Below are 14,748 nucleotides of genomic sequence, written 5' to 3' on the forward strand. Positions count from 1 at the left end.
GCTTTACAAATAACTACCATCTAGAAAGAGACAGACACAACCTGTGTAAAACTTCTGCAACAAAAACAATCTAACAAATTGTTTAGTGAGCATTTTACAAATTTAAGTGAGCATTTTACATATCATATATATTATATATACATATATACATAATGTATATTATATATACATATCATATTATATTCATCTTCCATTAGGAATGGGATATCCCATTTCAAAACACGTAACAGAACCCAGGAATTACAAAGATTTGTCATCATGAATGAATTTTAAGAGCTTCAACAGATCTTAATTTACACCAAAAATTTAATTGATTATTATTAAAGAAATGCAATGCAATAGTATGTTCATTCACATGCTTAGATTGTAAATTCTTTGGAGAAATAATAGTTTATTACTATGCTTGTGTAATATCCAGCAAAACAGAGACCTTATATTCTGGTTGCTATTGTAATAACAAAATTTGTTTCCAGGCTGCAATAAATAGTAGGTACCATCATATTGTTCTTACTAAGCATTTGTGCCAGATTTTAAAAGATGGCCATCACTGTTAACTGCTGTGTACAATCTAACCACAGCATTAGCTTTCAAGAAGAATCTTGCACTTATGTTTAGAAATAGTTAGGATTCATTCTACAACTAAGATGTTTGACCAATTCTGGTTGTGAAAGCACCTCTGTGTTTGGAATGAAGGGGGGTCCTCATGGAGATACCAACAAACCCCCTCAAAATGCTTCTTCAAAATTGAGAACTCAAACTTTCTTTTCTTTTCCCATCAGCTTCAGGATGTTTATAAATTGTTTCAGAAGTTCAGAACTTCTCAGGAGGTTTCCTTCTCTCCTGGTCCTTAAAAGCATTATGTTTAGCTTTCAGTCACAAGTACAACTTGACAAACTAAATTAGAACCTCTGGGACTGCAGAGGGACTGCAAATGGAGAGGAAGATGTTAGAATAAAACCTCCAGTATAGAGGATTTCCCAACTGTCTTTGGATATACTTTTGAAACCTTTTCCAAATTTGTAGTCCATCTATTTACCTTTTTTTTTTAATTTAATCCACAGTTTCAAATAGTAATACCTAAGCATTACCTACTTGAAAACTTTTACAATCAACTTAGAATGATCACTAAGGTTTTGTACTATAAGCACTAGGAGATTAGGCAACAAACCATCAAAACAATTTGGGGAAAATGGAAAGCCACATTAACAATGTATCTTTGTAACAGGTTGTGATAACACCAAGTCCCCCTGCAAGCATCACTAGTAAAAACAAACACAACAGCATTTCAAGCCCATGTGTGCAGCCCTTCATTTGCACAATACAATTGAAAATAAAACTGCTAATATCAAACAGTGTAGCATCAATGAAATACCAATTTATAGTTCAAAATTGCTTCTAAAATGTTGATTTCTCAGACTGGACAAGAGCACCACTCAGTTAACCATTAGAGGTTTCTGAAACAAAGTCATAGGAAATAGTAATTTCACATCACGTGTTCTCAAATAGCAGCCACTGGTGGAGTGGAGGGAAACAAAGACAAAGAAATGGGCAGAGTTTGATTGGAGTGAAACTGAACAGGGGTCAAGTTCATCTGCTGCTGAACAAAGAAAAGAACAGTAAATGACAGCAGGAGTACAAGGTAACACCCAGTCTATGATTAAATACAGGAAATCTGCTCTATAACAGAACATCCAACTTAGCATAAGAGAATCACAATTGGACCTATCTGCTTTATCACATGCTGCTTCTAGCTCAGTATTGTTTGTATGTGCAAAATAGCTGGCATGGAGGGTTTACAGCATATACAGAATATTTCTACTATAAATAACAAACCACACCCGGAGCAAAAATAAACTTGTTACAAAGCACTGACAAAGAACCATAAAACAAAACCCTACAGCAGTAGCAGAATGACTGTATGAAGTATTAAAAAAACCCATTCTTTGAAAAGATAAAATGAAATTATACAAAACCCCTCCAAATGGGAAATATCATAGTATTTCCATTGTCAGAAAAAGTCAAGGTATTAATTAAATATATGAGCTTTTGTAAGCAGAATATCTACCTTTTACAACAAAAGTCGTGGGTGAAAAGTCTTGCAGATGTCAAAGTCTGTGGAGGTCTTTTCAGGAATGCCTCAGCCAAGTGCTCTATAAGGGCTTCAATACTCTTGCCCCAAGAAACACAAATCTAAATATAACTGCCATGTAATCGACTTGGAAGCATCTCTGTAAAGTAGGTGGACAGTTTAATGGCTGTGTACTTAACTCATAGATGACTTCTTGGGAGTCTTCTTTCACAGATGTAAAAGTTGTGAAAGTTAAATAAAACAGCTACTGAATTGATTTAATGAAGTCAGGGCAAACTCCTAAGCAGTACAGCACTCCCTAGGTAGCACGAGCAGTAATAGTTCATAAAACATGCACAGGTTTGTCTGCCTGAGCCCCCAGCTGTTGGAATTTTGAAGTCTAAAGGCCAGTCAGCATCATTCCCCTTTGTAATTAATTATAAACAACTCACAGCTGTCACTCCAGCCCATTCCTGTTGCCACACTACCATATGCAGAGGACCTTGTAACTTTCAGTACCCATTGACCCTACAAAGAAATATGGCCATTTATTACAGGCCTAAGAATCCCACATATCAACAAACCATGTTTGGCTGGAATTCCAAATAAAACATTCTACTGTGGTATGGCTAATCTTGCATCACACACTGTGGGTAGAAGTTATGGTGAATAAGCCATGCTGACTCAGCACACGGCTTTGGAATAATACAATTTTTAATTATTCAAATTTTATAACTGGTCACTCTGAATTTGTACTTGAATTCAGTGTATACATTAAGAATATGACAATTTCGATGTGTTTTGAAACTGCAGATGGAACTGACTGCTATCCAGTTACGTAAGTGCCACACAATGAATTTCTGATAGCATCTCTATTTGTGTGCCAATATAAACCTTGCTGTTCCAGGAGAAATTACTCTTGTGACTAATCAACAACAGTTCCAGTGGTTTGTTCAAAACCAAAACCAATAACAAGCTAAACCATTTAAAACTCCGCCCATAGATTAAGCAGGGAGACACCAAACCTAACATTTGGTACCATTTATAAACTCCTGTCTTCTGAACCAGAAACTGTGTATCACGGGAGGATATTCACAGTGCTCCATACATTGCTGCTATCAATGGTGTGAAGTAAAGTTTCCCTGCTCCTGCAGTGCTCCCAAGAAGGAACTGCAAGAACAGACTTACAGAATCGCTTCTGACCATTTCTGGTGTCAGGTATCAGGGCCATCCTGGCCCAGGAAAGGTCAGAGCTGGACAGCAGCACAACAGCTCCTCCACAGGGGCAGACTAAAGGCAAGTCTGAGCCGAGCCAGGCAGTAAAAGAGAAGGGCTGAGACAAACTCTGAAACAGAAGAGCTTGACCCCACTGTAAGAAGACAGAGGAAGAGATCTAAAAGGAGTGAGTTGGCACGCAGGAATTCATCATCTGTTGGAAAGCAGAAAAGGAATATGGAATTCTGTTCAAAGACAAAGGGGGAGGAGACAGGTCAGGGATCAAGCATCCACGTATCTTTAACCTGCTGCAGGTTAGAAGAGGTGGGACTCTCTGCAAAGGCAAAGGGAGGAGAGCAGCCATGGGGAGCAGGGACCCCAGCCACACTCCTCTGCTCAGAGTCTCTCTATAGTACGGGAAGGAACTGACTGCTGACTGCCAGGTCACAACAGGTACAATTATACAATTATTCCACTCCCAGCTACGCTCTGAGTACACAAAATAGTCACTTATGAAAACATGCTGTCAATGACAAAGTAACCATCCCCCTCTGAGGAAGCTGCTTAAATTGGGCATAGGAGTAAACTGAACTAACAAAAAACCACATGTGTTTTTAATGCATATGATATCTTGTGTTTTAAAATCATACTGGACATATCAAGAGATTATGGTATTTAAGCACATTTGATTTAGAGATAGTGCATAACATTGTTTCAACAAGTATGAAAAAAGGCCTGTGTGATACCACTTGTAATTTCTGTTACAGGTAACATCATTGCTTAGGCAAACAACTATCAGTGGACACAGAAATTAAGTGAATCCAGGCAGAATCCAGGAGAGGTACAGAGGCGCTTTCTACGGTAGCAAAAAATAATATAAATTTATCCAATTATTCGTCAATTTAAAGCCAGGATAAAACTTCTTTTCTCTCTTAAAAATTTTTATCCTGTTGAGATTCGTGCACTCTAAATGGGATAACTCAAGTGTGCCAGTCTGCACAAAAATATACTGTTTTCTAAATGCTGTCTGAAAAGTGTGGAATCCTTCTCATTTGGCATGGCAGACGCCTTTCCTTTCCCTCCACAAACACATGTGCAGTAAAACTAGCACAGAAACCACTTACATGTCTAAAATTGACTTTCTGCATATTTAACACTTTTTTATGACAAGTTTCTCATAAATTAGATCAGCCTTCCTCACAGGTGACCACATCTGCAGCTCGGCTAGATGCTTCTAAAAACTAGAAAGGAAACAAGAAAGGAGGAAATAGGAAGAAGCCTCAATGCAATAAATTATCTTCAATCTTCAGGCAACTGTGCACTAAACACATGCCTCAAACTGTTTCAAGCACAAAATGTTGGTTTAGATGTCTCTATTTATTTTCAGCACTGAAGATCTTCAGCCAAATCTGTTGTGTGTGGCCGGGAGGAAATAAAGAAACGACCATAATGGTTCAGATATTTGCTTAAAGCATGCAGGAAATTATGCTCTGTCAGTGGAACAGTGGAGAGGCATATCAGAGACAAGGGCAGACAACACCAGCATCCTCTTCTGTTCTGCCTACAGCCCAGTATTCTTCACTGATCAGGTAACTGCTTTTCTTGTGACTGACTGGCAGTTTCTTCATAGTCAACTCAAATGTAATGATAGCAACACTGTTACCACTACTTCTGCAAATTTATCTTTTTTTTTTTTTTTAACAATCATTTGAAGACTTCCGTTTGCATATCTAAGTCTAGAAGTTTATCCTGCTGGCATAAACAAAGTGGGTACTTTTAAGGGAGACAGATAAGGCAGCTGAAATCTCAATCTCTCAAGAGATTCTTATTCTTCTTGGATTCAAAACTTGCTTGTTTATAAAACTGACTGTTCTTAGTGTGGTAGAAAATAACATACAAGCATATAACTCAAGACTGTATCATAACTACCAAAAAACCACAGAAGCTTTAATCCTCACATCTAATTGTGTGTGGATGACTGAACACATGTAATCCTCATTTGATGGAAGGCTTTGTGAAATGAAGCTGTTTCCCACTCTACACAGCAACATAACACATTATTTACACAGACACTCAGAGCAGCATATTCACCCGATCTCTCTTGCTCATAAGCACCAAACAGTGAGGAAGAGAAAAGCCCCTTATCTGCATCAAGGTTCTAAGGGAAGGGTGGCATGGGGATAGGAAGGACAGTGAGAGTTAATGGTAATCAGAAGATAAAGCAAAAATAGAATTAATAGTATTTTCTGTGTCAAGATCTGTGCTGGTGTTTTCTTTATATTCATTATTGACCTGCCTCTGAACTGTCCTATCCCTTCAGATATTTGTGCTTCTTCTCCCTACCAAGTCCCAGGCACAATTTGCTCACCACTGACACCATCTTATCATCTCAGGGTCAGCACTTGCAAAGGCTGAACTGATAAACCTGCATTGCTCTGCAGATTTCTGCCTCCACTTTATACATCCATCTCTCTGTTTTTATACTCACTAGCTTTCCTCCATTTCTGTACTCTATCCATTTCCACTCTCTCCCAGAATTCTTTCACAGCTCTTTGCTTTCTCCACCCTGGCTATCCCTCTTTCCAAGTTGCAGATTCCTCCTCTTTTCTTCTCCAATCCTATATCCAAGATAGGATTTTGCTTTTATTGCTTTTCTATAGTCTATATTTTATATTCCTTTGCTTCATTCCTTTTCTATTTTAAGTACCACCTCTAACACCTAACCTCCTACATTCTAGTCTTTCCTCCAGTATAGGATATTCTTATCTCCACAGGGTCTTTGTTTCTTCCTCTGGAATGGCAGCTGTTACTGTAAGTACTTTCCCTTTATAATAGTCTATTTGCTAGATACCTGACTGAAAAAATCTCTTCAAATCCCAAATTAACCTGATGCTTTCTGTGTATGCAGGAGGAGCTGGTAGCAAAAAGATTTCCCTGCTCAGTAACAAAGTCTAAATTTAATCTCAACCAGGTTTGGTTTATTCAGTTTAAAAAAAAATTAACAACTCCTTTCTCCCCACTGATATCTAAACACAGCCCAAAATTCTGGAAGTCACTGCTACCACCACCTAGAAACAACAGAAACGTGATGTCATTCTGACATGAAAATCCCCATTGAGAGAGTTGAACATGACCTCTAACCATGGAACTCAAAAGTGCTGCTCAAGATGGAAATCTGCTTCTTCTGATAAATTTAAGTAAGGAAAAGAGAAGTGCAGAGGAGTTTCTTTGGTAAATGTGTCACATCCGGGCCTTCCTTATCTCACTCTGAGGTTCACGTTGGTGTATTTTCCAGGTTTCTTTAACGTGTCCTTTTATCAGCCTGATACTGAGACATTGCAACAGAGTGAATTGACTGCAAAGCGAGGACAGGGAGATGAGCACAATGTTGCAATTCTGTGCTAATCACTACATTCTTTGTTATTATTTGTGACTGTTGAAATGATCCTGTATTACAGTCTGTAATAATAGAAGTCAAAAAAAACACAGCCACGAATAAGTCAGCTCCAGAGTTGTGTTTGTTATACTCAGCTGTGGCTCTGCTCCACTGTCAACATTAACCTAGTTATTTTAGCCAGTGAGGTTTTAGTCCAGTTTGAGAAAAGACATCAAAGCCAACCTATTATCTTTCACCATCTCTATGAAAACCTGTGTGGCTTCAAGTCTGCCCACCGGGCTTTTCACAACACATTCTTTCCATCCATCAAAATAAAATTAATGCTCACACAATGCAAATATCAACAAACACTTAGCTCTCTCTTTTCCAGTGCTCAGCAATCTTGGCTTCAGCATCCAATCAGATCAAGTGAACAACTCAAACAGGTTCTTCCCTTGATGCAGCCATTTATGTCTGACAATTAACTGCAATTGTCTACTACACACTGTATGAAATATTACAGCTGTAGAACATAGCATCTGTGTTGCTATCTCACAAGTTTCCTTAAAAATAAGGCGGCGGCCACCTGCCACAGATCTTCATTTCTACCCATGAAGGAAGCAGCTGGAAGATCCCTTAACTTGTTGCCTGTTTGCTCTCTAATACTACTACTCCTATCTGCTTTCAGGTTCTTGATTCTGGAGAATTTTACTCCCCAGTTTTCTGTTCTTTGGGTACAGGTCACTCCACCTGCACCACACAGGATCACAGGGCTCATGCTGCCACTGTGAAAGCAGCCCTAAGTCATCACTTCAGAGAGCTTCTGCTCTGAACTTGGGATCACTGTTTCTTCAGCTACAACTCATACCTACACTACTCTTCCCACTATTTTCATACCCACCTTCTTCCACAATTACTTTTCCAGGAAAGAACTGAGGGAAACACTAGAGTCAATTTTACTTTTATACTGGCTCTGAATTAATCTACAGCTTAGAAGTTGTTGGTATTTTGCCTACACTCTTGACATTGCCCTTGTGAGGGAACTGTTTTCTTGGTATCACTGATAATTTCACCCTGGTGTGACACAAGAAACAGTGACAACAAAAAGCTCACACTAAACAGTAGTGGATACTCTACTTAAAACACCAAATTAGAATGCAAAATTCAGTGAAAAATATTTTTTGTTTTAATGAAGTTGACCACATTATCAACAACACAGATCAGTAAATCAATCAATGCCATTAACTCTTTCAGCAAAGCATTTAAGTAATGTCTGCCTACTTAACCATTTTGGTGGAAGAAGCTCAGAGGAAACAAATTTTATATGGTCTCCCAAATACAATCAGTCCACATTACTTGTAATGGTAATTTAGTGTTCATTATACTTAAAGAATTCTGCAAGGCAGAAAAGCCTTTCCTTTAACCAAAAGATTTGTATGACTTGGATACAACATGCAGTGACTTCTCCTGGACTGTATCCCAGGCTCTTACACACATGGTGAACACACCATTGCCACAACATCACCATCACAGGAAGTTTTACACCAAAGGGTGTAGAAGGGCTCACAGGCCTCATGGGACAGAGAGGGGGTAACGTGGCTGACTCTGAACAAATCAACCTACTGAGAAGCTACCTCTGAAACCTGAAGAGGACAAGAATAAAAGCTCCTGATCCCAGCAGCAAATATAAAGATTTTTAATGTCACTTGCATTGCTTTTTCATGTATCTTTTCAGTCAGTTTCATTGGGAAGACGCAAGACATTTCCTTATTCAGCCAAGCAAATAAAACCTATTCCCTTCTGCCTTGTAAGAGACCCACATAATTTTTGTTATGATTTAACTGTACTTCTGCAGAGTTCACATATGCAAACTTGCAATAACTTTACAAATACCTATATTAGAATGAAATAGTATCAGTCCAGTTTCCATTATTCGTTTTAAGATATGAAAACACATCCTATTTTTTTTAATTTAAAGTAGGTTAATGTAGCGTGATTATGTTCTACACACCTCAGAATAATACAAACACATCAAAAAAAAAAAAGCTGGCATTGTTAGAAAACCCTTTAAGGAGGGTACAAAATTAAAAGTTCCAGTCTAATAGTTTGCCATGATTTTAGTCCTAACAGATCATGGTTTTACTACAAGGTTACACTGCAACAGAAGAGAATGCTATACCCTGAACAAAACAATATGAAACTTACCCCTCTGAAATTCCAGCCCTTGGTGGAAGAAAACAAGGAAAAATTATTCTGTTGCTGCTGTTTCGGCCTGCAAGATGAGACAAAGAAAAGAGTTTACATTTTCAGCTGCCATATTTTCTAACTCAGTAACAAAATGACAATAGAGGGAGAAAAGAAAAACACTTTAAGTGCTTCAAGTCCTACGACACTTCCTTGGTTGTACCTCTGACAGGTTTCTGTCTTCAGTGCAGTTACATGTTTTAATTCAAATTGAGCACTAAGGGACATGGCAGCCTTTCAAGCATTCAGAGATGCTCTGACTTGATGTTTGACAGCAATTTATTCCTCCCACTGATTTTCAGCAGAGACAGCCCTGACCCAAACGGTGTGTGAAGCCGCAATTTCGCCACGCGATGCAAGATGGTGCAGCTGGACTGGAGGGGGACATCTCAGAGCCTTTAATCCTGACAGTGGAGCTACACAAAGCTGTAAAACAGCAAGTTAGCCAGCCTCTTGTGTGACACTAAAAACTAGAAGCTGACTTCTGTTTTTATTCCTTCCAAAAGTCTTTCTCCTACCCTATAATTAGCACCGGACAATTATTTCTGAAAAGTAACCATAACATGGCTCACTTCTCTCCTAATGAGTGCTTTTTACCAGCAAGATCCTTAATTAGTTCACAAAGGTAGGCAAACATTGCTGAGATTTTACACATGAAGTCAGATCAAAGCTCGAGCGACCTGCTGAAGCTGACCAGACCAACACATGGTTTGGCAGCAGGGCCCAAGTGCTGAGCACGCTGCAACTCCAACCTTGCAATTACACAGGTTACAGAAGCAACCACACATAGGAACAGGAGCACAAAAACTTGGTTAAAAACCAGCAAATTAAATGGTTGCCTGTCAAATCTCACCATCCAACAATAACATAACGTTAAAGCACTGAATTAACACAAGTTCTTCCTGCTGCTTACAGCTCCTGAAGGACGCCAACACACCATACCTCAATTTTTTTTATTACAATCAGGAGAGCAACAGTTTCCACTGTCTTTTCTTCTGTCTTCTATTTTTTTGGTGTAAAATATTTGGTGTATGAACATTTTTGTTTTCATGTTCATTAAAACACATCATAGAATTGTGATCACAGTAAATATTTTTAGATGCCGGCATAATGCAAATAACTATAATTATGATAAATAATTTTTGTAACATCAAAGGTTGAGATGTAAATCTCCTTAGTTTTTCACTGTACCAGCCTGCCAACCAGAAAAAAAATGTTGATATTGAAGTGCATTGGCAAAGAGCAGAAGGCAGCATACACAACAGACTTTAGTTGTCCCACTAATAAATCCTCCACTACAGCTTTCCAAGTTAAAATATTTTGAAATTGAATTTCTAACATAAAAGCCTCACTGGAACAGTAAGTGCATTACAAAAAGAGAAGAATGTGATAAACAAGAGCAAGTTACACAGATTATCAATTGTCCTCATGGTGTTTTGCACCTTTTTATTCACAGTTGATATCACACTGGAAACCAGTCAGATTTTTGAGAAAGCATAGAGAGCTTTCTATAAAGCTGTGCTCCTTAGTAATTTTGGAAAAAATATATGCTTGAACTTACACTTCATCATTTTGATCTTGTAGATTAATGCCATCTGTGCATTTATTTTCCCACTTTGTTAAGAATTGCAGTAATTCTATACTTACTAGGATGAATGTAGGGGAAGCAAAAGACATTTCAACTTCAGTTTATGAGAGCTTAGACAATATTTCAAGGGAAATGAATGACTTGATTAAAAATTATCTATCCTCCCAATCATTCTGTAATAAGAACTGAGAACTCTGTAATAAGCAATAAATTTGTCATATCATCCATCTACGCTCAACTAAAGTCCATCCAGTAGAAGGATGACTAAGCAATTGTTATCCATCTCTAACTTTGCCATTCACTGACAGCAACACAAAAGACTACACAAAAAACAGACCGTCTTTATAAGAGCAAACACATCAAATTTACATTTTGCAATAGGTATCACAACAGGTATCCTCTTCCCTCTTATCAATCAAGAGCCTTACTTCATTTTGATGAGAATGAATCTCCCCATGATTCACAATGGCCTGCTAACTCTTCTTGTTAATGCTACTGTGGTGTTATTAAAGGGCCTTAAATGTAGCAGCTTAATCAAACAACACAGTTTTACCAAAAGGAGTTAATTAACAAGTCAGACAAGCATATGGAGGTCACTGCATGCTCCTCCATGACTTGCTGACCCAATCTGATATCAGCGTACAACAAAATTCTCCACAAAATATTTTTTTTCCACCCCATGTGTGCAGCACTCTTCTAAAATCAGACTGAAGCATTCCCTATTTTCTACTCTATCAGAGGCATTTGAAGTCTGGAACACAATGAATGTTCCAAGTCTCCTTTCCCATTACAACAAGCACTTCATACAGCCCATCTCAAAGGTACCAAGGTATTAGAACTGCACGAGAACTAGCCCCTCCATTTTCCTGAAAGACTGTTTCAGAAATTTCACTGTTCCCATAACTAGGGATGATCTACATTAAACATATTTAAAACGTTTACAAATACCATTCTGAACCAACATTTTCCAGCCTAACACACCCCCAAGTGAAGATGAAGTAACATAAACCTTCTGATTCTCAAATGCACCTCAAGTGACAAAATTTAGTTCTATCAAAAGCAAGACCTCATTTACAGTTTTCAGTTTGGTCCTTCACTATCTTAAAGTGATTTTCATCACTTGGTCTTCCCACTGTCAACATCAATGAAAACTGTACTGAAAAAGAAATAAAGCATTGAAGCTTTTTCAAACACATTTTAAATTAATGTTTTGCTCTTTTTTTTCCCTACTAACACATTACTACTGTTACCTCAGATCATTTTGTTTACTGGATAGATTCTTTTTGAAGTGCAGCAGGATATGAGATAATTAAGCAGCAGCTTGTGTTATAAAACTATTAAAATACTAAATAGCTATTTGATATTTTAATTGCAAAACTGTCAAAGAATTCTATTTTTGCAACAGCCAATAGATATTACACTTGGATAGGAAGGATAGGTGTCCAATAGTGTATTAGGTGCACCTAGTTTTGTAACAAAATAATTTACAAGACCAATAACAAAAATCATCACTGGCATAAGCAGGTAGCTGATAGAACAAAATAAAACATGAGCTTGAAGAAAAAAAGAGGAGCTATTAATGGACATTAAAAGTGATGAGCAGAACTGACTTTTAGAGGCACATAAATCTAAAACAAATTATTCAGATACCATAGGAAGGATTTTTCAAATGTCAAGGGCGAGCCAGAGATGGTTCCTACAACTGAATGCACTGTGATAACACTCTTGAAATGCACCAAATGGGTTATCACAGACTAGATCCTGGTGAGATCACAGAGATTGAGAGGAGGAGTTCCTCCCTAAAATTATTTACAACGAGAGTCTCAGAGCTGCAATTTCTAACATGTGACCTTTCTTACACGTGGATCTCTTTTCATTTAGCTAAAAGGCACCAAAACATTTTCTCCTGGGCACCACAGCGTTAAGAAGCAAAGACTAAAAGGTGAGGATATAGAGGAACTCTGCAGACAGTGGGAGGGATGGGTCACCAAACCCTCCATCTGAGCTTGGCTTGGGCATCACTATGGAAAGTTTACTTTGGGAATAAAACCTGAAACCAAGTCCCTCCACTGTGAGGAAAGTACAAGTGGGGTCTGTCTCTTGGAGAGGCAGCCCTGGAGAAACCAAGCGTTGAGCTCACCCCTCTGTGTCAAACTGCTCCTCCTCATCAGCACAAGTTTTAACTGCATATCCTCCATTTCACCTTCCAGCTCCAGCACTGGCAACATCAGCCAGGAAATGGCAGCTTCACTCCTTAGCAGCACAAATATATCTTAGACCCCTTGAGACATTTATCAGGGAATGACTGACTTCTTTACCTGCTAGCTCCCAGTGATCCTACAGTTCAGTAAGAATCATTTAGAATTTTGCCAAACAAAACCTTTATTACAGCAGGAATTTCTGACACTGATAATACCCTCTGTGCTCTGGCACTTGCTTTGACCAAGGTGCTTCTACCACGGTTTTGTAGCCTAGGGAATAAAATGCTTTTGTCCTTAAGATGCACAGGGTTTTCTGTTTAGGTTCCATCACACACACACAATGCATATATTATAAAAAGATTTTTACACACTCAATTAACATGCCTCTCAGAATAAATCAGTGGAGCTTTTTTCTGCAACCTTTACTTTGCTGTGGGTTAGTTATATAATGACAATTGGTAGGTAAAGTGTATAAAGGAATCTAAAAACTAAAACACAGACTGAAGGTTGAAAAGTTTCTATTACATTTACTAACAAAATGTTTCATCTGCCTTGAAGCATGATAAGTTAAGTGAACAGTTTATGGTAGTTTATATTAAGCTCACACAACTTTTACATCTTCATCTGATCTTCCAGTCTATCTGCACACAGAATCACTGACTACAAGAGTATTTCTAAGATATGAATATCCAAACTGTGCATGTTTTGTTTAAAATTCCACTCCTACATCCGTTCAAAGATAAAAGCTCATTTTTCACATCTACACAAGTACTCAGATAATGAAAGGAAAGCTCAAACCACTTGGAGACAAACTGTGCTAACTAAAATTTCTTTTCTATCTGCAGAAATAAAGGTTGTTACTACAGCTGTGAATATTTTACCAAGATACTGTTAAATAATAAATAGTACCTACTGCTCAGATCTGGTCTTTGTGATGTCATCTGCTCAACCCATCAATATGTACACTACAACACTGGTCAGAAAGCACATTTATTTTAATACATTGGAATAGTTGTGGTACTAAATTCCATACACAAAAAATGTCAAAATGGTTTACCTGGTGAAGCCTGAGATGTGCAAGAACATTTTAGCTTTGAACAGTAGTTTTGAATACAGACTTTCTTAGATATTTAAATAACAGGTAATAAAAATGTACCTTTGGTACTGATTTCAAAAGCAGGAAAAAAGCTCATGCTTTGACCTGCTTAATAAAAAACATTGAATCATCCACTTGTAATCTCAAACACTATTTCTCTTTTGTACTAAGCCTGTGCATTTTGGCACCAAACTGAGATTGTGGAAAATTCCATTCATTTTCCAGAAGTGTAGAGCAAATCTAATGCAACAGAATTTGGCTCAAAAAATATTTAAGTTTATACAAAGAGTTTACTTGATGGGTTTTTCTTGCTAAAGGCAAAGTAACTCTAAGGCTGGGTGCATGTTTGATCTGCCTGGGCCCCATCCTGCAGACAGAAGCTCATCTCAAATGGGTAACTGGGGGTGGGGAGGCCCATCAGCAGAGCAAGACTGAACACTTTGTGTCTTGAGAGAAACAAAAATACCAAGGAAAAACACCGATGACTGATTTTCAGCTGCTGTGCTGACTTCCTGAATATGAACATAATCTTTTACTGTCCTACTCTCATGAACAGGCATAAATGCATTGAGAAAGAAAAACAGCCCCTGTGAATGTGGCTGCAGAGCCAAAGCAGGTACATGTAGCAGTGAGCTGTCACACACCTACTCTTTTCCCATGCTTTCTGCAGAACACGTTTATTTACACTGTGAATCAATGCACCCTACCATAAAGTAGCTCTAACAAAACCCAAAGAAGCTACAAAATGCATTTTTTTCGTTTCTGTATTTGATTCATTTCCTGCAAAAATTAAAAACATCCTTATGAAAGATGAAAACAAGAAATCTGAAGGCCAACTGAAGAGCTACTTCTCAATCTAAAACTCAGATATTCCACATGATGTAACATTTCACCTTCTGAAGAATAACAAGCTTGATTTAAAGCTTTAAAGAAATAACAAATTCTTTCTTCATTTCTAAT

The 14,748-nt window shown here is 37.9% G+C and overlaps 1 protein-coding gene across 2 annotated transcripts in view; it reads right to left on the reverse strand.

The window, feature by feature from the left end:
- The window catches only part of ARHGEF3 (Rho guanine nucleotide exchange factor 3), a 107,879-nt gene that overhangs the window by 65,231 nt on the left and 27,900 nt on the right, over positions 1-14,748 (reverse strand). For both annotated transcript variants that reach the window (XM_063164682.1, XM_063164680.1), the window contains one exon: positions 8,865-8,931. In XM_063164682.1, coding sequence (XP_063020752.1) covers positions 8,865-8,931 — 67 coding nt within the window. The remainder of the gene's footprint in view (positions 1-8,864; positions 8,932-14,748) is intronic.

This window comes from Melospiza melodia, chromosome 10 (genome assembly GCF_035770615.1).
Source record: "Melospiza melodia melodia isolate bMelMel2 chromosome 10, bMelMel2.pri, whole genome shotgun sequence".
Lineage (NCBI taxonomy): Eukaryota > Metazoa > Chordata > Aves > Passeriformes > Passerellidae > Melospiza > Melospiza melodia.